Source organism: Chaetodon trifascialis, chromosome 4 (genome assembly GCF_039877785.1).
Source record: "Chaetodon trifascialis isolate fChaTrf1 chromosome 4, fChaTrf1.hap1, whole genome shotgun sequence".
NCBI classification, from domain to species: domain Eukaryota; kingdom Metazoa; phylum Chordata; class Actinopteri; order Chaetodontiformes; family Chaetodontidae; genus Chaetodon; species Chaetodon trifascialis.
In genome coordinates this window covers 4,014,334-4,035,198 of record NC_092059.1, presented here as the reverse complement: position 1 = coordinate 4,035,198, position 20,865 = coordinate 4,014,334, and the positions used below count along the sequence as shown (strand labels likewise).

Genomic DNA, 20,865 nt, shown 5'->3' with positions numbered 1-20,865 from the left:
GGAGTCTAACGCTGACAGAATAACAAACATCTCCGCACTATGAGAGCAATGCACATGGATTACATGATGCATAATTTACAGGGCTCTGTTGCAGAATGAGATTTCAGGGGTTTGACTTCCTGCTATATATGCCGGCTCTGATTTATGGTTTATGAATATGATTTAGAGATTGTGCTGTGTCTTCACCTCCATCAACACAGCTACTGCACCAACCGCCATCCTTAGATTCAAACCGCTGCCACACGTATGTGACGTGTAATTTAGGTAAGCTATGACGCTGAATGTTAATAACAAATTTATGAATAAACAGCTCTAATGTTGATTTATGTTCAGCAGACAGAGACAGGGACTAATCTGTGGAGAAACACTTTTAGGATTTACTGTATTAATGCTTTAGTCAACAGTAAGTCTACAACAGAATGACACACGTTTTCCTGCATTTTCAAAAAGGAAATAAATCATAGAAAAAGAGCAAAAGTTTGTTCGTATGAATAACTGCTGCTCATGCACACAGCTGAAACATAACAACTGCAAGTATTTATGTACTGTACTTAAATACAAGGTGTTTTCCTGAGTTTTTCCTTTTTATGCTACTTTAATTTACTACTTACTTCACTGCATTTCATAAGGAAATATTGCATTTTATACTCCTCTAAGTTTATTTGTCAGATGAATCTTTTGCACACATATAATCTCATGATAATCTCTCATATAATGAAATGATGCTTTACTGTGGATTAAGCCACTAAACAGCTTATGAAGTAAGTAAAACTAGCTCCATCTCGATACATAATGCGACAGTGCTAACAATTGAATATTAAATGATAATGACGCCGATACACATTATTTACTTTTGATAGTGCAGGTACATTAATCTCTGATACTTCTGTAGTTTTGAGGTAGGACTGAGTTGTTATTGTAATAGAGTATTTTTACATTGATATAAAAAACATGGATGTGATTTTGTTTGTTTTTATCAGTTTTTTCTCCATATGTCACACGTACGTACATTTCCTTTTATAGGATATTGACTTTAATTCATTTAAAGTTTTTAGATTTTCTTTAAAGTAGTTGAAGTGTGTTTTTGGGACTTTGAAACAGCCTCAGTGTATAAATGGTGCTGAATAAGCAGACTGATGAAAGAATAATGGGCCTGGTTAAATCACAGCGTTTCAATAAATACACCAATAAGAAATAATAAATAATATATAAAAACAAGTGGAGGAAGCAGCAAACGTGTTTTTTCGGTTTTTTTGTTTTGTTTTGGTTTTTTTGTAACGGTTATTTCGGTCCTGTGCATCGTGGGGGGGTGGGGGGGGGGGGTGGGGGGGGACATGATGTTTGACAGCCTCGCAGTGCATGCTGGGACATATCGCGCTCTTGTTTACAGACGTTGGATACGGAGGATAAAATGCTCTGACTTTATTAACAAAGAGCGTCACCGCTTCCTAACGTTAGCACACTTTATATCTCCTCCAGGCTGCGCGTCGCTGATCAAACCGGAGCTGTTTTAGCTGAATGTCGCTAAAACAGCAGCTCTGCGACAGACAGGAGGTGTTTTTGCACCGTCACTGACAGACAGGCAGGCAGGCAGGCAGACAGGACCGTGTTCCTGCTCAAATCACAGGTTAGTACACGAAGCTAACCGAGACGTGACACTGAAGTTAACCTTATTCCGTGGTGCGTTCACTTCCGTAGCTTTTTTGCTAATGTGACAGTAAGCTAGTTTGAAAGTGGGAAAGCAGCGTCACTTCAGCGCTGCGTGGCGGCTCGCGACAGTCTGCTGTCAACTTATTGCAATATCAGTTAGTGGTCAAACGTGGCTAATGAGTAAGCTAATGCATGTCACTTATCCAGGCTTCATACATTGATAAATAATAATTAGTAATATTTCTCGTCTTATATGTAGCATCATGGAGGAAACCCCTCGTCCGATTTACATTAATATTAATACCATTTTTGGCGTGACACAGCCGCCTTCATCTCTGCCTCTCGCCGTCCTGACAAAGCCACCCTTTCACGAAAAACAAACACTATCTGGGCTTTTTCCACTTTGTTGATGTTCACATGTCACTGAATAATCAGTTTATTAGTGATTATTGAATACCTGCAGCCATCACACAGCAGCAGGGAGGACGCGTGCGCCTCCAGATGAGAAACGGGCACTTTTACGCACGTGGCACGGCAGTGCGAGCTTTATTTATTTGTAAGAGCCAAGACATTGTTGGGGCGGGGAGGGGGCTTTAATCTTACATATCATTTTATGCATGTTATTCTAAATATCTCAGCATATTTACAGCGTGGTGAAAATACAGCCACTCTCTACTTTTAAGAGCAAAAACGAGCGGATGCAACCTTTACGTATATATTGAAGACCCTCTAATCAAACAGTTATTACAGCCTCTGAATGAATGTAAACATTTAAAAGCACGTTAATACTTTGGCTCAAGTGCTGGTTGGTGCAGAACAGAGAGGAAGCTGTGTGCAGCGTGCGCTCTGACCGGTAACGTCTTTTACGCACAGCTGATTGGCTTTTACGCACGGTGACGTAAACAGTTGTTGATACTGTAACATTAGGAGTGAGACAGCCTCTTCAATTTTGTTGCCTCAGTCCGCATTGAAAATAATAAAAATGCATGAAATGCGGCCTGATGCAGCACAACATCACATATCTGAATCTGTTGACTAATTTAAAAGCAGCAGTTTCTTTTATTCACAGAGGAAGTAACTTTTTTTTTTTTTTTTTTTTTTTACATTATTGCTGAACATTTCTTTCAGAGGACTGTAAATTGGGCCTGCAGGAGAATTCCTGAATCCAGCCGAATGTAAGTCAGTCAGTTTGGACCTGCACTCGAACTAGTTGCTGAACTAATATACATGCAATTAGTTAAACTAATATTTCTGAGTTTCACCATTTGATGTCTTCACCTGTGTAAAACAAGAACGTGTTTAAATGTGCTTGTTCCATATTCATCTCTGCTGGGTAGTGGAATTCGTTCAATGTGTCTCATTATCTGCATTGCGAGAATGTGTTTATGCTTCTTTCTTCTAACCGTAGAGGCCTCATCAGTCTGACTTCTGTTCAAATGTCTCACGCAGGAACAGAGCAGCTGCAAAGCATCTAATTGAGCGCTACTTTCGGCAGTTAACTGAAGGCTGTGGAAATGGCGACTGCACGAATGAGTTTTGCGCATCATGTAGTGATTTCCAACCTCTGGATAACAATTCAGCAGCCGCCAAAGCGCTTGAGCTTTTTAAGATTAATGCCAAACTCTGCAATCCTCACCCGTCCAAGAGAGTGTCTGACGCCCCGCATTCAGACTCCAGTGCCAATGAAAACACTTACCTGGACGGTAAGATGAGCGATATGGACCTTCTTCCCCACAAAGAGGACTTCTCAGGTACCGTTAAACTGACTCTTATGGCTGCTGACTTCCTGTAAGTTCACTGTTAACTCGTTTTTTCTCTTCTTGTTTTGGTCCAGATGTTCATTACCTCACAGAAAACACTGTATGTATGATCCTGAGTTTCTGCGAGGAGGAAGACGACTACTCTGCTCTCATCCGCATCATTGGCAGGATTTTCTCCAGCACAGAGTCCCTGATGAAGAGCTTCAGGAAGGATGAACCCAACACTAGTGAAAACCTGGACTCTCTGAAGCAAACAGATGTGGACAAACATGAGAAGCAGAGCGAGCGAACCTCTGAGACGATGGGTGCTTCCTCTGCAGCTGCTTTGCCAGACGGGGGTCCCAGTGAAATGTTGAACCCCTGTGAGGTTACAGTGGACGTCTCCGCCGTGAGGAGGGTCTACGACAGACTTCTATCCATCGACCAGGTGGAGGCAGCTCTTGTTAACGCACTCATTTACCTCACTCCAAATATGGAACTTGACCTTGAATACCTTGACGTGTACGAAACAAACCCAGATTACCTGAATATCTTCCTTATCGTGATGGAGAACAGCAACCTCCACAGCCCAGAGTACCTGGAAGTGGCTTTGCCGCAGTTCTGCAAGGCAATGAGCAAACTGCCGGTGACTGCGCTTGCCAGGCTGTCAAAGGTCTGGTCCACCTTCGGTCTCCCACACATCCGCCGAATGATGGAGACCTTCCAGCAGCTCATCACTTTCACGGTCGTCAGCAATGAGTATGACGGTGAAAACCTGGTAAATGACGACGAGACGGTGGTGGCTGCGACCCAGTGTTTAAAAGTTGTCTTCTACGCAAGCATCCAGAGTGGAGATGTGGACGTGGAGCACAACGAGGAAGAGGAGGAGGACTCTGAGTCCGATGAGATCACCCTGCATGAGCTGCTGGGCGAGGAGCGGCTCTATAAGAAGGGTCCCCGGGTCGATCCTCTGGAGAAAGAACTGGGCATCAGACCTGTGGATTGCATAAAACCGCTCATCCCCTTTGAGGATTTTATCAATGAGTCACTGAACGAAGTGGTGGAGATGGACAAAGATTTCACCTTCTTCAAGGTCGACGCCGAAACCAAGTTTTCTTTCCAGACCTGCCCCTTCATCCTCAGTGTCATCACCAAGAACCAAGGACTGTACTACGACAACAGGATCAGGATGTACAGCGAGCGGCGCCTCACGGCCCTCTACAGCATGGTCCAGGGCGAGGAGCCCAACCCCTACCTGAAGCTCAAAGTGCGCCGAGATCACATCATCGACGACGCCCTCGTGAGAGTGAGTTGCAGTGTGATGTGTTCCTGTTGCACGTGCATGGGCTGTCAGATTTAGGCTCGGTGCTGCTGTGATTGTCACTGAATTCAAACCCCGTGTTGCAGCTGGAGATGATCTCCATGGAGAACCCGTCCGACCTGAAGAAGCAGCTGTTTGTGGAGTTTGAGGGGGAGCAAGGTGTAGACGAGGGGGGCGTTTCAAAGGAGTTCTTTCAGCTGGTCTTGGAGGAAATTTTCAATCCCGACATAGGTGAGACAGGAAATGACGAAAGTTTTTTTATCTTTGGACGGATCTGAGCTATCGGTTTCCCCTCGTTTCCAGTCTTTGTGCCAAGCTAAGCTAAGCTAAGCTAAGATAAGCTAATGTCTGTACCTTCATATTTACTGAACATACATTAGAGTGGTGTCAATCTTTTCCTCTAACTCGAGCATTTGCTGTGTTTCTCTCTTTCTGCTTGACTCTCTGAGCAGGAATGTTCACCTACGACGACGAGACAAAGCTTTTTTGGTTTAACTCCTCCTCGCTGGAGAATGAGGCGCAGTACACTCTCGTTGGACTCGTCCTGGGACTCGCCATTTACAACAACTGCATCCTGGATGTGCATTTCCCGATGGTGGTCTACAGGAAACTCATGGGCAAGAAAGGGACCTACCTGGACCTGTCAGACTCTCATCCAGTACAGTAACTTTCTCCTAAGTTCATATGCAGTGAAAGACAAACAGCAGTTCTGTATCTCCACGTTTTGGAGACACCTTCCTTTGCTTTATGCTTCTGAAACGTCTGAAACGAAAATGATTCAGTACAGAACAGTTTGCAGAGTCTTTCATCGGCTTTGTGCTGCAGCTGTTGAACATTATGGGAAACACACTTCTTTGTTGATACCACTCTCATATCCATACAGTAAATGTGAAGCTTAAACCAGGTATAGCTGCAACTATTAATCGATTAGTTGTCAACTATGAAATTAATTGCCAGCTATTTTAATAATCACTTTGAGTACTTTTTAAGAAAACAAGTCAAAATTCTCTGATTCTGTTCTCTTAAATGTGGAGATTTGAAAATAATCATTGGTTGCGGTCCTAAACGCAGCAGACCGTTAGCTTAGCGTAAAGGCTGGCAGCAGGGGCAATGGCAATCTTGGCTCATGTCTCATCACATGAAAGGCAACAGGTGGAGACTCCAGGAAGTCACTGACAAGGCCAACAGACACCCCCAGCACATAAACCCCCATAAAACTGTAACTTCTTGTTTTTACTGTTAGACTTTTGTGTGGAAATAAGACATAATGTGAGTTTTAGAGGTGCTGGTAGGTGGGCAGAGCCCAGCTAGCTGTTTCCACTCTATATGCTAAGCTAACTGTCATATGGCTGTAACCTTAGATTCAATAGACAGGAAAGTAATGAAGCACATCCCCCAAAACCTCCAACTATCCCTTTAACATCAGAAGCTTCTTCATCTTCTTCTTTTCTTCTTGCAGCCTCTCTACCAGAGTCTGAAGGAGCTGCTCGAATATAGCGGCAACGTGGAGGAAGACATGATGCTCACCTTCCAGATATCACACACAGACCTGTTTGGAAGCCCGGTGTTATACGACCTCAAGGACGAGGGAGACCAGATCCCTGTCACTAAGGAGAACAGACAGGTCTGAAACCCTTCATGTGAAGACCTCTCAGGGTCATTCAAAATCTTTATTTCTGAGTTGAGAAGCTGCAGCAGGCTTTGATTTAAATGCACATGTCAGACGTGCAGCAGCACGAACTTGATTTATATGAAACAGCTGGAAATGATGCAGTTTCATTCTGCTGGCCATCTTTTTTGTTCATGTACAGACTTAAAGTACACAGAGTACACTGACTCACAAAGGTTCACGTTCACTTTACTGCCGTCATGAAAGGAAGTAAATAATGTGCCTTTCTGTACATTTAACAGACGTTTTTGTTTTTAATATCTCTGATTCTCAGGAGTTTGTGGACCTGTACGCCGAGTACATCCTGAACAAGAGCGTGGAGAGACAATTCAAAGCCTTCAAGAAAGGTTTCCTCATGGTCACAAATGAGTCCCCGCTGAAGTATTTGTTCAGACCTGAGGAAGTAGAGCTGCTTATCTGTGGAAGCAGGGTGAGGAAACAAACCTTCATTTAGGTTTTTGTTGCTGTATTGTCGCCGGTGTTTTATGACTTACATTACTGATCTCTTCCCAGAAACTTGATTTTGAAGCACTTGAAAAGACAACAGAGTACGATGGAGGTTATAGCAAAGACAGTCAAATCATCAAGTGGGTCTGATTTTTCCTTTTTGCGCACGCACAGCACAGCAGTTTTAAGCAGCAGCTCATAAATGTTATCAGTCGGGTCACTGCTGTTGAAAGTCGTCTTTTATTTTCTGCACGCAGAGACTTCTGGGAAACGATTCACTCGTTTGGAGAGGAGCAGAAGAGGCTGTTTCTTCAGTTTACCACCGGCACAGACAGAGCGCCGGTCGGCGGGCTCGGCAAATTAAAAATGATCATCGCCAAGAACGGCTCCGACACAGACCGGTACAGAGCAGTCGGCCTTTTTCTGGTTTTATTTTGATATTTTCAGGCACAATAGACGATTGTCCACCGTTTTTTAGAGCAAGCCTAAAAATACAGCGGTTCTGTTATTTTGCCCTTGTGTGGGTCAAAGCGAGGTTCACAAGCTCACGTTCGTCCTTTGTTTCAGGTTACCGACCTCTCACACCTGCTTCAACGCACTGCTGCTCCCAGAATACTCCACCAAGGAAAAACTGAGAGAAAGACTCCTGAAGGCCATCACTTATGCCAAAGGATTTGGGATGCTGTGACAGACGCACAACGAAGGTTTTATGGTGGCATTTTAACACAAAAAAGGGCGAATCCAAAAAAATAAACAAAACACAGAGATGACATGAAATAAGATGCTGCAGTAACACGTGCCTGACCGACCGTTAGCAGTCACGCTCCGCTGCCGGCCGCTCCACTTCCACCGCTCGTTAGGTTCCCCAAAGAGTTTAACACGGCACTTTTATTTTTCTTGTGTGCTTCTGTTTCTTGCCAAACATGAACAATATTTGATTTGTGAAACTGTGAAAGTGCACTTATACACAGGATTTTAGTGAATGCCATCACACACAGTGTATTTATTTATTGACTCAGTTTGAATGTCCTCGTGTTTTTCACTTCTTTGCGGCGTAGCAGTGTTCAGTCTTCGGGCCCTCCTCCCTCACCTGAGTGGACTGAGCATTATGGTGCTACTTGGTTACAAATGTCATTGTGGTAAACGGAGGTGAAGCCTTTTATATTACTGCTAACCCAAACAGCCTCACTGACAAGCTTAGATTTGAAGTATTTCCTGTCAGTGTGAGAGCAAACTCACCAATAACATGAAGGTTATTTTAAAGTATTTCTGTCTTGTGCCCGTTGTATTACATAGAAATGAATACTGTGTGTTGTGAAACAGCGAACCTGACCTGATAGAGTGGTTTCGATAGCTTGCCGGGTTTTAAAATGTACTTACTGACTGGTCGGGTCAGACTTTCACATCCTGAAAGAAGTGTTTCTCTTCCCTCGGTTTGTTTGCCGTTCAGTGTTTCTCATTGCACATTTGTATGTGCAGTTTCCAAATGTGCAATGCCTACGAGTCACATGATGTTTTATTTGGCCAAATATCTCAGGTACATAAAGAATGTGCAGAAAATGTGAAACTAATGTAAAGCATCTATTATGCAAAGTAAATAAAGCTGAAAAAAACACCAAATTTCTCATTAATATGCACTGAAGGAGTTTCCACTAACAGCGTGTGATAATCAGTCATTTTATGTTAACAGATCACATGACTGTGTGATGCAAAAGGGACAAATCCCACGAGAATTATCACTCGACTGTGTTTCTGTCAGCTCCACCTAGTTTTATGGCGTCTTTCAGCTCCCTGTTGTGTTTATGCAGCGCACAGCTTCACTGTTCTTGGCTGCAGCAGCCGACTGTTTTCAGCAAAAAGCTCTAAAACTCTCATCCACTACCTGCCAGCACCAAACAGCAGACAGACCATGTTAGCGGCTAGCTAGCGAACATACTGGAGGGATTACACGCAGAAGCTAAAGAGCCAGATATTTTAATTAAGTTAGTCCCATAAACTGAGCCAAAAGGAGGTAAATATCAGTGTTACATTTGTCAGGTGGACAGAAACATGAGTCCAGGTGAGTGTCAGTAAACAGTGTTAGCAAGACAACTTCAAAGTGGATAAGATGTCAATGTGGTCAGCTTGTTTCTGCTGCCCTCAAGTGGCCAAAGTTAATGCAGGTTTGGAGGTCTGAAAACTTTAAAAGTCCTCAAAGGCATCATTTCAATCAAAGTTTGATGACAGTCGGCGGGTAGTTTGGTCACCGCCAATCAAATCACAACCACGCAGACCTGACGAAGCAGATTAATCAAACTGTTGTTGCTTATGAAGATTTACAGTTTAGTAAGACTCAATGCAAAACAATCATTGACTCGCTGCTGCAGAAAAGAGCTTAAAACCTTCATTCTACAAAAGAACTGTAGACACATGCAGGATATGTTTATGAACATTTCAATGTTTATTCACATATAGCAATTTACAACTGATGCATGCTGATAACTTAGAAACATTTGGGTTCATTTTGTACATTCACATAGAGTATCAAATGGATATTGCAGTTGCATTATTATGTATTGTTTTATATATATATATATATATATTTATTTTTCAGGGAAAATGTCAATACGGATCAGAAGAAAACTTACTCTACACCTTTTTTTTGCATACACGAGTGCTTCTGATCAACAAGCTCAAACAGTTTCATGACAACATGAAAGTGGCTGTCAACCATACGCACAAATGTATTCACATGCTGCATACACTGTACACAATTTGACACATTATGATGATAATAAACGGATGTATAAATATAGAAACATGGGCCTTTAAAAAGTGTCACTCTACTATTCTAAATGAAAAATCCCTTCATTTCCTGTAAAGTCCTCGGGCATCTCTCATGTTACTGCACTTTTTTGTCTTTGTCGGCCACCACTTCTTCCAGGTCTTCCGGCCGTATGGATTTCACTTTGGTCTCCATCTCTGTGACCCTCTGCTTCATCCTCGTGTGGCTGGAGGTCAGCTCCGCCATCAGCTTTGCGAACTTGACCTGCAGGGTGTCCATGTTGGACTGCAGTTTGACGATCTTCTCCTCTATGTCCTTGGGGTCGGCACCGGCGTTGGCGACCGCCTCGTCGATCAGGTTGTCTTTCATCAGGATGGCTTTCCCCTTCTCCTCCAGAGCTTTTTTGGCCTCTGGATACTCAGTGAGAGCTTCCATCAAGTCATCCTTGGACAGGGCAAAGAGATCAGAGTAGCCTACACTTCGGATGTTGGCTGTTCTCCTGTTGCCTGCTTTACTGCCCTTGATACCCAAGATGCTGATTTCCCCAAAGTATGCGCCATCACTGAGCACTACAAACTGAGTGACACCGTCATCAGCCACCACAGCTAGCTTTCCTTCCTTGATGATGTACATCTCCCTGCCAATATCCCCCTTCTTACAAATGTAATCTCCAGGACTGAACACTTGTGGCTGCAGCTTGAGCACCAATTCAATCAACAGCCCAGCTTCGCAATCTTGGAAAATACGCACTTTTTTCAGCGTATCCAAATGGACATTGATGGCGATCTCAGCCTTGAGCTTGTCTGGGAGGTTCTTCAATACCTCCTTCTCATCACAGGTCTTCTTCTCGGTCCACAGGTAGTCAAACCACTTGATGACCCTGGCCTCCAGGTCTTTGGTGACCTTTCGAAACTGCATGTACTGCTTTATGGAGTCGATCTTCGCCTGGAACTCAGCGCGAGAGGCGTTCATGTTGGAGATCATGGCACCGACGTTACCGACAATACTAGCAAAGATCAGCACACCGGTGAGGAAGTCAGAAATGACAAAGAGGTATTCAACATCCCTGACCGGCGGAGGCGTCTCTCCGATCGTGGTGAGGGTCAGTGTGGACCAGTACAAGGAGTAGATGTACTTCCTGGCCAAGCGGCCGTGCTCCGGGTGGCTGATATTAGGATATACCCACGTGTCAGTTCCAAAACCGATGGTTTTTGAAATGGCAAAGAACATACAAGCATTCCAGTGGATAATAATGAGGATATAGAGTACGAGATTGCTGATACGAAACATGTTGGGGAAGCTGGTCCTGGTTTCAGTCCGCTCGAAGAACTCAAAAAGCCTCGAGATTTTGCAAAGACGGTTGAATCTGAACTCGGGGTTGTTGAATCCGAATTTCAGAAACAGCAGATCAGTGGGTATCATTGAGATCATATCGTACTTGAACTGAGATGTTGTTCTGTATTTAGTTCTCAGTTTCTTGGCGTCTTTTACCAGCAGGCCTTGTTCCAGATAACCTGAGGGACAAACACCAAATTAGGAGCCAAATCCAAAACTACAACGGACACAAACTGCTGCTGCTCTACGAATTCTGTCCACAATCTGACCTGTTCTTGATCTGACAAATGTGTCTGCGTAGTAGATAATGTCTGAGGTGTAGTCCAAGACTATCCAGAGTTTTGTATATGTGTCCTGGAGCTCGTTAAAACAGGCTCTAGAAGACAAAGAGAATACGTCTCAAATTTCATGAACGTCCCACTGAGTGAAGTTATAAAGTCTGGTAAATGGACAATACCTTGTTACAATCAACATCAGGTTATAAAATACTGGGCCTGCGATGATGGTCAGCCATCTGTAGTACTGGTCTGCGGCTGGATCCATAATCCAGATTTCTTTCCTGAAAACAACACAAAATGACTTGATGTTGTCGCAAGATTTCGTAAAAACGTATGTTTTCCGTCCCGACTGACTGAATCTAGAGGTATACTTACGGTGGCTCCTCTTTCTTTTTATCATCTTTCTTATCATCTTTCTTATCGTCTTTCTTCTCGTCTTTCTTTTCATCCTTTTTCTCATCTTTCTTCTCGTCCTTCTTCTCCTCTTCCTTCTTGTCCCCGTCTTTCTTCTCCTCTTCCTTCTTGTCCCCATCTTTCTTCTCCTCCTCCTTTTTCTCATCTTTTTTAATCTCCTCTTTTTTGCTACAGACCACAGGATTAGTTTTTCATGGTTGTAAAAAAGGACAGAGGTGGTCTACGAGGGGCTTTCAGAGGGCTGAGAGACTACATGGAGGGGGTCTAGTGCACGTTTCACAGCTTGGGGTTCGAGGCTTTGTTGGATGATCTGGTGCTGTTCAAGCATTTGTCCAGCAGGTGGCAACATAGCACAGGCAAGTCTCTATGTCTTCTTTCAGTTTAACTCTTCAAAACAGCTACTGGCTATCAGAACATGCCTGGCCATTTCATATCTAATTATTCCCCAAACATTACATCAGAACAGTGCACCAAAAAATCCTTCAAGCAAGCAAAGGGGACAGAGGTTTTATCTGTCTAATGCAGGAGAAGACACCAAAAAGGAACTTATGTGCTATGAGCTATGCTACTTACTGCAGAATACACCACATTAGCTACACAGTACACACAAATCTGCTAATGTCCAGCATGATCCATGACTCGTTTTTCTATTCTACCTCTATTTTCTGACAGGTATGCACACACTTACTCGTCTGTGTTGTTGCAGTTATTCATGTTGTAAGTAGCTAGCGGCCACTTACTGGCAAGGCTTTGGAAAGAGATAAAGGACAAGACGTTTGCTCGGTGAACCTTGTCAGTGTCAGACATTACAGCTCAGTACATTTTCCAACTTGTAGTCCTGTTTTCCTGTGTTGGCTAATCATTTATCGCTTGTTGCATGCTAAATGTCAAAAAAAATCATCTTGAACTCCGATGACGTGGGGTGGCTAGCTAACACCATCCGTCAAATAAAACCACATAAGACCTTTAGCTGGTGGTTACCAGCAGAGCAGCATCATAGTTGCAGGTGTTTAGAGGCAAAAACTTTGTCCACATTTCCAAACAACGTAATTTTACCCTCAATCACCTCCTGCTGACCTAACAATGCCAGTGAGGGAGGTTTGTATGGTGACCAGCATTCCTCCACAGCTCTGCTTTTCAGCCATCCAATCACATGTCAACGACTTGATTCAAATCCACAAAACTGAACCCCGTCCGCATTCTGTTTCGCCCAGAAATACGTCAAATTATTGGAGCTAAAGACGCTCTATGAGACTTTTATGTCACTTTCTCCTTCCATTCAGCCCCGTTTGTCTCAGCAAAGCTGTGGAATCAATTGTTATGCCTGTTTTATAGTTTAATTGTCCTGTTTGGTGGGTTTGTGTGAAATTTTTCATGAAACCACAGTGTGACTCTTTAGACTGTGGTCTAACGCACCGTCGCACTGACCGGTACTTACTTTCTCTTATGGGTTGTGTCGCCGTAGCCCACGGACTGGGCATTGCTCTCTCGACTGGGGATGTCTTTGAGCTCAGGGCCTCTGAAGCGCTCGAGGAAAGAGTCGTGTCGCTCTGCTTCAGGGTTCGCTCTGTGAGACGCCCAGTTCCACAGCATGAAGAAGAAGTAAGAGAGCCTGGAGGGTTAGCAGGAGGTAAAACGGAACAAGGTGACACCTGTCTAGTCTACAGATGAACTGTCAGTCATCAAATCTCAATGGATGTGTAAATACCAGTGGTGGAGGAGGGATTCAGATCTTATATTTACATAAGAGCACCAGTACAACAGAGTAAAATATTAGCATGCATGCTGATGCATCAGTGTGGTGGCAGCATTTCACTGATGTAGCTGGCGGAGACGTTTGAGTTTTATTATATACTGTTTAATGACATTGTTTAGTCTGGTGGTTCTGAGCCTACGGCTGCTTCAAAGGGTCAGAAGATGAATCTGAAAGGTTGTGAGATGATTAATGGGAGAGGAAAGAGGAACTTTTCTGAATGTGTCCTCATTTTTTCCAACTTTGGACTTTTTGCTTTTGTGTGACATATTGAAATGTGACCTTTTTGGTGCTCAGACGATTATTTAAATGTAGCAGTTTTGTAACCACTGTTTTAATCTTTAACAATGTGTTGTATTTTAGAAGCTTCTATGTTTTTATGACAAATCTTTATCAGAACTGTAGGCTTTAACCAGCTGTCAAATGAACAATAGTTACCCCACGAGTAGGAGTATAACGTGATTACAAAAAAGTTGGGACGCTGTGTCAAACATAAATAAAATAGGATGTGATCATTTGCTAATCTTTTTTGACACATACTCAACTGAAAACATTACAAAGACAATATATTTAAAGTTTGAGCTCAGCAGCTTCATTGATTTTTGTAAATATCTGCTTATTCTGAATGAATCTCTGTTTCAACACGTTGGGACAAGAGCAACAAAAGACTGGGAAAGATGTGGAAGGCTCCAGAAACACCAGGTAAACAGGTTGATTGGTAACAGGTGATAGTGATTGGGTATGAATCCTGGAAAGGCTCAGTTGCTCACAGGCCAGGATGGAGCGAGGTTCACCACTTTGTGGACACATGATTGTATAAAGGAGGTTATTACATGGACTCAGGAACACCTGACTGAATTCTGATTTTATTTCCATTTTACACTGAGACCAAACTTCAATCAATGTTGTAGAATAAAATGCAAATACTCAATATACAATGTGTACTTTCCACCACTGGTAGATACCAAGTAAGACCTCTAAAGTATTAGTACAGAAGTTTACCTGGCCATTACACCAGCACCTGTAAATGGGTCCCTGTGGGACTCTGAAGACAGCGCTCTCTCAGAGTTGTCTTCACAAAGAGACCGAGACCTGGAAGACAGCAGGTGAGAGAAAACAGCGACCAGTCCATCAAAGATACAGAAAATGTGTCTTAGCTATCAGAACAACGCACAAGGCTGTGATATGGTAGAAACATGGTCAAAAGTTTCCAAAATCCTGACTTAAAGGTAGCAAACTTGAGTTTCGTGGTGACATCAGACCTGCAGTCTCCATTTTCGATGACAGCCAGCTCCTCATCGTGTGTGTTGGTGGACAGCTGCTGTCTGCTTAAAGAGTTTTCACTGCAGATTTTTGCCATGTTGTCGTGTCCGGCTCTGCTGGCCTGGAGCGCACAGAGAAAAACACGCCATAAGGCTGCGATGTGACAGCGCCAACATCACATTTTACATCATCACACAGCAAAAAGACATTTCCCTCATGAGAGCTGTGTTGTTGATTACTGAGCGCCACTTTTCGCTGTGTGTCTGAGAGTAGCGCCTAAAAATACATCCTCATTATGTCCTTAACACTAAACAGGATCAGTGCCCTCTCCCTGTGAACCATCAGCTGGTTTTTAAAATAACTAAGCTATGGCTTACAGGTAGACTGGAGTTGCTATGTTCAGCCATGTATACAGCAGGTTAAGTCCATTAGGTCACCACTTAAAGAACAGGTATAGCTGTGCGTGGCTGAGGGCAGCGACTCTTCAGCTCTGGGCAGAATCCTGAGAAGCAGCCAGATCAGCTCCTGTAAATCCTCCAGGAACTGCATTCAAAAAAAGCTGATTTTAACGTTATGATACAGCGCAGATGCAAATTAGACAACATTTCCAGCCAACTACATTTCCAAAGCTGCAACGTGCTTTCTTACTGACTCACTGATCTCTGGGGAACACCAGTGGTTGTAACACGTGCACACATGTAGATTAGTGCTAATACCAGGGAGTTAAGCAACCCCCACTGAATTAAATCACACTGACAATCACCAAGAAGCCAAAGCTTGAAGGGTGACCAAAGGTAAAGCCAGCGCTGTCTGTACTCTGAGTATGAGTCACATTATCATCTCTGATCCCGACGATACATATCTGTGAAAGGCTGAAACCAGATCAGGATGTGATTTATGTCTTTTTCTGTATTTCCTGCCTTTGACAAGAACTATTAAGACACAGTCTGGACGATGATGCTGCAAAATCGAGAAATGTTTAAATTCATGGCCCTTCCTTCCTTTCCATTTGAAAGGCCAAAATTAATTTTAAAAACATTTGTACAATCATGTATTTGCATCGTGGTGAACATAATTTTTCCACAGATGCAATTTTAACATGAAAAACAATGTTGGAAAATGTGTTACGTGTTGAAGTCCAGTAATAATCTGACAGGACTGAACTCAGCGATGCACAGAACCTGAGCCTGACTCATATCTGCCATCTGAACATGACGATGACGATGATGAGTTTATTAAAATCAGTCTCTGATGTCCTTTTGACTGTTTAACTGCTTTAAATGATGGCAGCTTTTGTTCTTGGAGATTAGTTTTTTGCTGCAACCAGGTGTCGAGACTCACTAAGAGGCTTGAGACTTGTGCCTGTAAGGTTACCACATAGATATCCTGTAACAAAGACCTCAGTACATCGAGCTGTAAATGCAGCTGTTGATCTGATGATGGTTAAATGTACTGTTTGGTCTAAGGATTCATATGACACTGGAATATCTTGTTCTTCTTCACTTTATGTGCCTCCATGTGTCAATATGTTGTCTGTAAAGGCTCAACAGGAGTTGTTTCTGTCGTATTCACTTTGTGTTTGCTGTTAATCCACATTTCTGGACTTTTTTAATAGCTTCAGTGAGAATTTATTTGAGCAATAACGAAGCTGTTGCTGCGACAGACTGCAGAACAGCAGAAGGCTAAAGCAGATTTCTGTCCTAAACTGAGCCATAAACCTAAGTCAGGGTTTTAAAGGACAGTTTGAGAGGCGGAAATCCTGAAAAGTGTCTGACGCGTCCTCCTGTTTTCAGTTCTCTGTCTTTGCACCAAAAAGTCAAACTGTTGCGCATTCCCAGCTCACCTGTTTGAAGCCTTTTCACAATGACTTTTGTAATCCGACCGAACAAGCAACTCTCCTCTGAGTGTTTCTGTATAATCCCATCTTCACCGCAGAAATGTCACATATTTCTCCAAAGGAAATATTTCCAAATGTTTTGTCCGAGCGCAGCGTCACCAAACCCATCGATGGCGGCTGTCCATGACCGGCAGCGGCGGCTCTGCTGGATGAGGAGGGTGAGGAGGGTGAGGAGTGTGAGGAGGCAGCTGACAGGTCCCAGATCAGACTGGGGGAGGAGACGTGTGCATCACCGTACCTGCCATCACTGACCGCAGCTCACAGCAGTGACACTCCAGCTGACTGCAGGGATCACAGGACGCGTTTTAAAACGATGTCTGAAACCACGAAGAAGAAAAGTTGAATAGAAAAGTACAAAAAATAAATAAATAAAAAATACCGATGAGAGCAATTCAGAGTAACGAAATATGACATGATTAGTGTTTTTATCCGGGAAATACTGTCAACCACAGCTGGAGTATGTAACAAAATACATAGTAAATTTACCACATGTAACAAAGTACATCTACTGCATGTAACAAAGTATGTCTACTGCATGTAACACATTACCACATGTGACAAAGTACATCTACTGCATGTAACAAAGTATGTCTACTGCATGTAACACATTACCACATGTAACAAAGTACATCTACTGCATGTAACAAAGTATGTCTACTGCATGTAACACATTACCACATGTGACAAAGTACATCTACTGCATGTAACAAAGTACATCTACTGCATGTAACAAAGTAAATTTACCACATGTAACAAAGTACATCTACTGCATGTAACAAAGTAAATTTACCACATGTAACAAAGTACGTCTACATCTATCATACAGTTTTGACAAACTTGTACTTTAGGTGTGGATATTTATACCATGTTTAACAGCTGTAGTTTGTCTGTCAAGAATTAGCTAAAGCACTTTGTAAACTATATACAAACTATTACAAACAAAAGCCGTGACGACCTTTTGAAATACAACACACTGTTTTGGGTTTAATCAAGAGTACAAAAGTTAAAACTAGCTCCACCTCAACCAGCAGAAACAGGAGACCAGTACACATTAAAGTGTCGTTAATTATAATCCAGTCATATAATTTAGTGGCTCTCAAATGTTTTCTGTCACGCCCCCCAAAAAAGTTCTCACCCCCGACCTCACAATTTCTATCATTGACTCATAATGATTTGGGAAGCAACAAACAAAAATGAATTGAATTTTAATGAAATAACGGTCAGGACGAGAGCGTCAATTTCTTGTTTGTTTATTTCCTCTGTACAGATGACATTCAGCTCAATTTAATTTAGTCTCCATATTTTTCTCCTGATCATCTACGACCCTCCTGCAGTGGCTCTATGGCCCCTCAGAGGGGCCCGACCCCCAGTTTGAGAACCACTGACAAAATACAATGTAACACTGACATCTGCAAAACAAGTGTGTTTACTTTTGATACTTTTAACAGAAGTACTTCGTCCTCCACTTTAATCAACATAATCTGGACCAATCCGACGTTTTTACAAGCATTTCCTGCCATGACATCATGAGAGGACGAGCAGGGTGAAAAAGCAAACATGTCAGGATTCACTTTAATTCCAAATCATCCAAACTCATTTTTGCTTAACTCTCATGATGATTATGCCTTTTCTTCCTCAGTGCAGTGCAGATTTCACAGGACTGTTTAATGGCTTCTCTAACATCACTTTCAATACTGCCACGCCAAAAAGCCAAGAGACATGAAGTATCCACACTTCAAATAGCTTTTGAATAAAGCAGTATTTTGGGTCGGTTGACTGAGAGAAACATCCTCCATCACCATGTTTTTCTGTCACTGTACCAGCTCAGCAGCAGCGTCACCTGAAGCCTTAAGGTTAAAAGAGAAATCCCTTGGCAATACACAACGCTGCACCACTAATCCCAGCTTAGACTTGAGCACCTATTTCAGCCATCTAATGCCCCCTCATAGATGTGGTCACTTAAAGATATGTCACTTCTGTGCATCATTTCACCCTTTTGTGTCTGCGTTACACTAAATTCATGAAGTTATCTGTGGTCAACATTGTGGCATATGGCCTCTTATTCTTACATGTGCACTCAGATATTTCTAACAATCATCTGTAAGAAATCCTCCCCAGGATTCAGATATGAGCGATGATGCTGCAGAACCTGATCCTCTTTGTTTTTATATGCGCCTGCAGTCATCTCAAACTGAAGGGAATTAGCAGTGTAATAGACTTTAGGATTGTCCTCACTGAGAGTGGGTTTAGGCCAATCCATTAATAGAAGCAGTGTGCTGGATACACAGGAAAGGTGCTTATATACAGAGGTCTGTGGACACTGATAGAAAGAAAGAACATTTCTTTAAGCTTCTCCAAATGTGGTGTCTGATTTTATGTGCAGCAAGCTTTTGTAGCATTTAATTCCCGGGTGTTGGATCTTTGTTCAAACTAGCTGCAACAGACCGTTATGTGGTCATTTTAACCGTTAACGTTATTTAGAATGCTGTATTTCAATTAGCTGCTGTGGCAAAAAGAAAATCAAGAAGTGTCGATCAATCACTCTCCTCTCCTCCAAACCTCATTAGGTTTAGGACTGCCTCCAGGTGCAGAGATCTATTGAAAGCCTCTTTACATCTCTGCCAGAAGGCACATGGTAATTACTGCATCCTAAACCCTGCAGGCCTTCCCAGAGTGCACCGTGACACAGTGCAACAATTGTCTTCTGCACGCTGCCTTCATGTGCATTTCCAAGTCAATCAGACTGTGCAGCCCCTTCATGTACAAACCTCAGCTGTTCAACAATGAGCTGAATCAAACTGATGTGATGAGGCTCTAATCAGGTCCCAGCTGGTAGCTCAGGCTTCACTTTAGCTCTGAGATGAAACGAAGAGGAGAAAAGTCTCAGATGGAGCCCAACAAACAGTATACTGTGATAAGTTTGAGTAGTAGGGCTGAAACGGTCCCTCCCACGTGTCTACATTAACTGGACGGTGATTTAAGAGGAGTAAATGCAAGAAATTCAGTTAAAATCCAACAAGCCTGTTGCAAACAGAGGAGATGACATCATGGCCTGTATTTGAAACCACCTTCTTCACCTTCTGCCTGGAAACGCATAGCATGCAGTCTGAAACTGTTAAATCGATTTATTTTTCGGTATGCTGAGCCAGACGTATCCGGTTTGCAGTTTTGGAAAGCAGAAGTAAACAAAAACTCAGCTAACAGCAAACCACCACTGCTGCGCAGCGTCGCCTTACGCTCTGAAAACAGAGAAATTCTAAATGTGGCTGATGTGAACACATCGCTGCACACTGTGGCTGTGCAGACGGCACATCCTTGAAAGGTGTTGAGTGCAGTGTTAGTCTTCAGGTATGAATCTTTTTTCTTGGTAATTTGATTATTTCAAAGTCCAAACGGCAAAAACAAAGGGAAGCTTCAGATGTGTGCAAAATGTGTGGCGTATATCAGACTTAATTAACCTTAATCCAAAAGGGGAAATCAGAATGAAAAGAAAAACATGCCATACGTGCCTGTAACGCTGAATTAGCTCCACAGTCAGATGTGTCTTGGCAGCAGTATCAGTTTAAGTGGCTGCTGTGAGTCCTCTTGAGCTGATGAGTTGCCCCCTGCTCATCAGATGCTCGGGTTGATTACTTGTACCTTGTCATTGTTTTATACCAGATGGAGCCGATGATTTATCTTCTGCCAAACACTTACACAGGGTTGCCATAACAACCTCAAGGACAAATTTGTGAGCCTTTATCAGAGATGTCAAAAACGACATGTCAGACAGGAGGAAAATGTGCATCTGTGCTCTACAACCACTGCGTGTGTGAGGCTTTCCATTGATTTCATCTTTCTGGTTGTGTAATCAGCCACGCTTGATTGCTCCTTCTTGCAATCAGTAGACAGTTCGAGTGTTGGCGCTGTGCTTTACAATTACATTACATAGTGGTACAAGTGCATGATTGGCTGCTTGACTCTTCTGATGAGAATCCTTCCTAAAATCCATCTGGATTTATCTGCAGCTCCACGTGAAGCTGCAGAGAAACACAGTAAGGAATGAACAGAGGGCGTGATGGAGGAGTGAGCAGGCAATAATGTGGGATGCAGAAATAGTAACTTCAGTTGAGTTACATAGGTGAATATTGGGAATAATAGTGTGAATCTACATGTACACACGGTAATGTACAGGTATGTAAAAAGAAATAGGAATGCATGTATGGTGTGTAAAGTTCAGTACATGAATGTAAGGAGACGTGTCCGTGCATGTGAACAATCAAAGTAACTGCAGATGCTAATGTGCTGAAAAAGTTGGTATGAATGTTATTTGAATACCACAGAAGTTGTAGACTA

General features: G+C 42.8%; 2 protein-coding genes across 3 annotated transcripts; one reads left to right on the top strand and one right to left on the bottom strand.

The window, feature by feature from the left end:
- The first annotated feature begins 1,311 nt into the window (after positions 1-1,311).
- ube3a (ubiquitin protein ligase E3A) lies at positions 1,312-7,585 on the top strand. Its single transcript, XM_070961449.1, has 11 exons — positions 1,312-1,627; positions 2,779-2,825; positions 3,100-3,401; positions 3,485-4,695; positions 4,797-4,941; positions 5,163-5,368; positions 6,170-6,334; positions 6,654-6,809; positions 6,893-6,966; positions 7,084-7,227; positions 7,394-7,585. Coding segments are annotated over exons 2-11 (2,526 nt in total). The 5' UTR covers positions 1,312-1,627; positions 2,779-2,823; the 3' UTR covers positions 7,515-7,585.
- Positions 7,586-9,251: 1,666 nt separating this feature from the next.
- Positions 9,252-16,681, bottom strand: cnga3a (cyclic nucleotide gated channel subunit alpha 3a). 2 transcript variants are annotated; one of them, XM_070961740.1, is made up of 9 exons: positions 16,477-16,681; positions 14,633-14,754; positions 14,373-14,462; positions 13,056-13,229; positions 12,306-12,365; positions 11,579-11,785; positions 11,383-11,484; positions 11,195-11,301; positions 9,252-11,104 (listed from the first exon to the last, which is right to left on the bottom strand). In XM_070961740.1, exons 2-9 carry the CDS (start codon positions 14,728-14,730, stop codon positions 9,708-9,710), a joined length of 2,235 nt encoding a protein of 744 aa, XP_070817841.1. In that variant the 5' UTR covers positions 14,731-14,754; positions 16,477-16,681; the 3' UTR covers positions 9,252-9,707. The 2 variants fall into 2 exon arrangements, with proteins under 2 accessions (XP_070817841.1, XP_070817842.1); XM_070961741.1 differs by having other exon boundaries at positions 13,056-13,184.
- Positions 16,682-20,865: the final 4,184 nt, after the last annotated feature.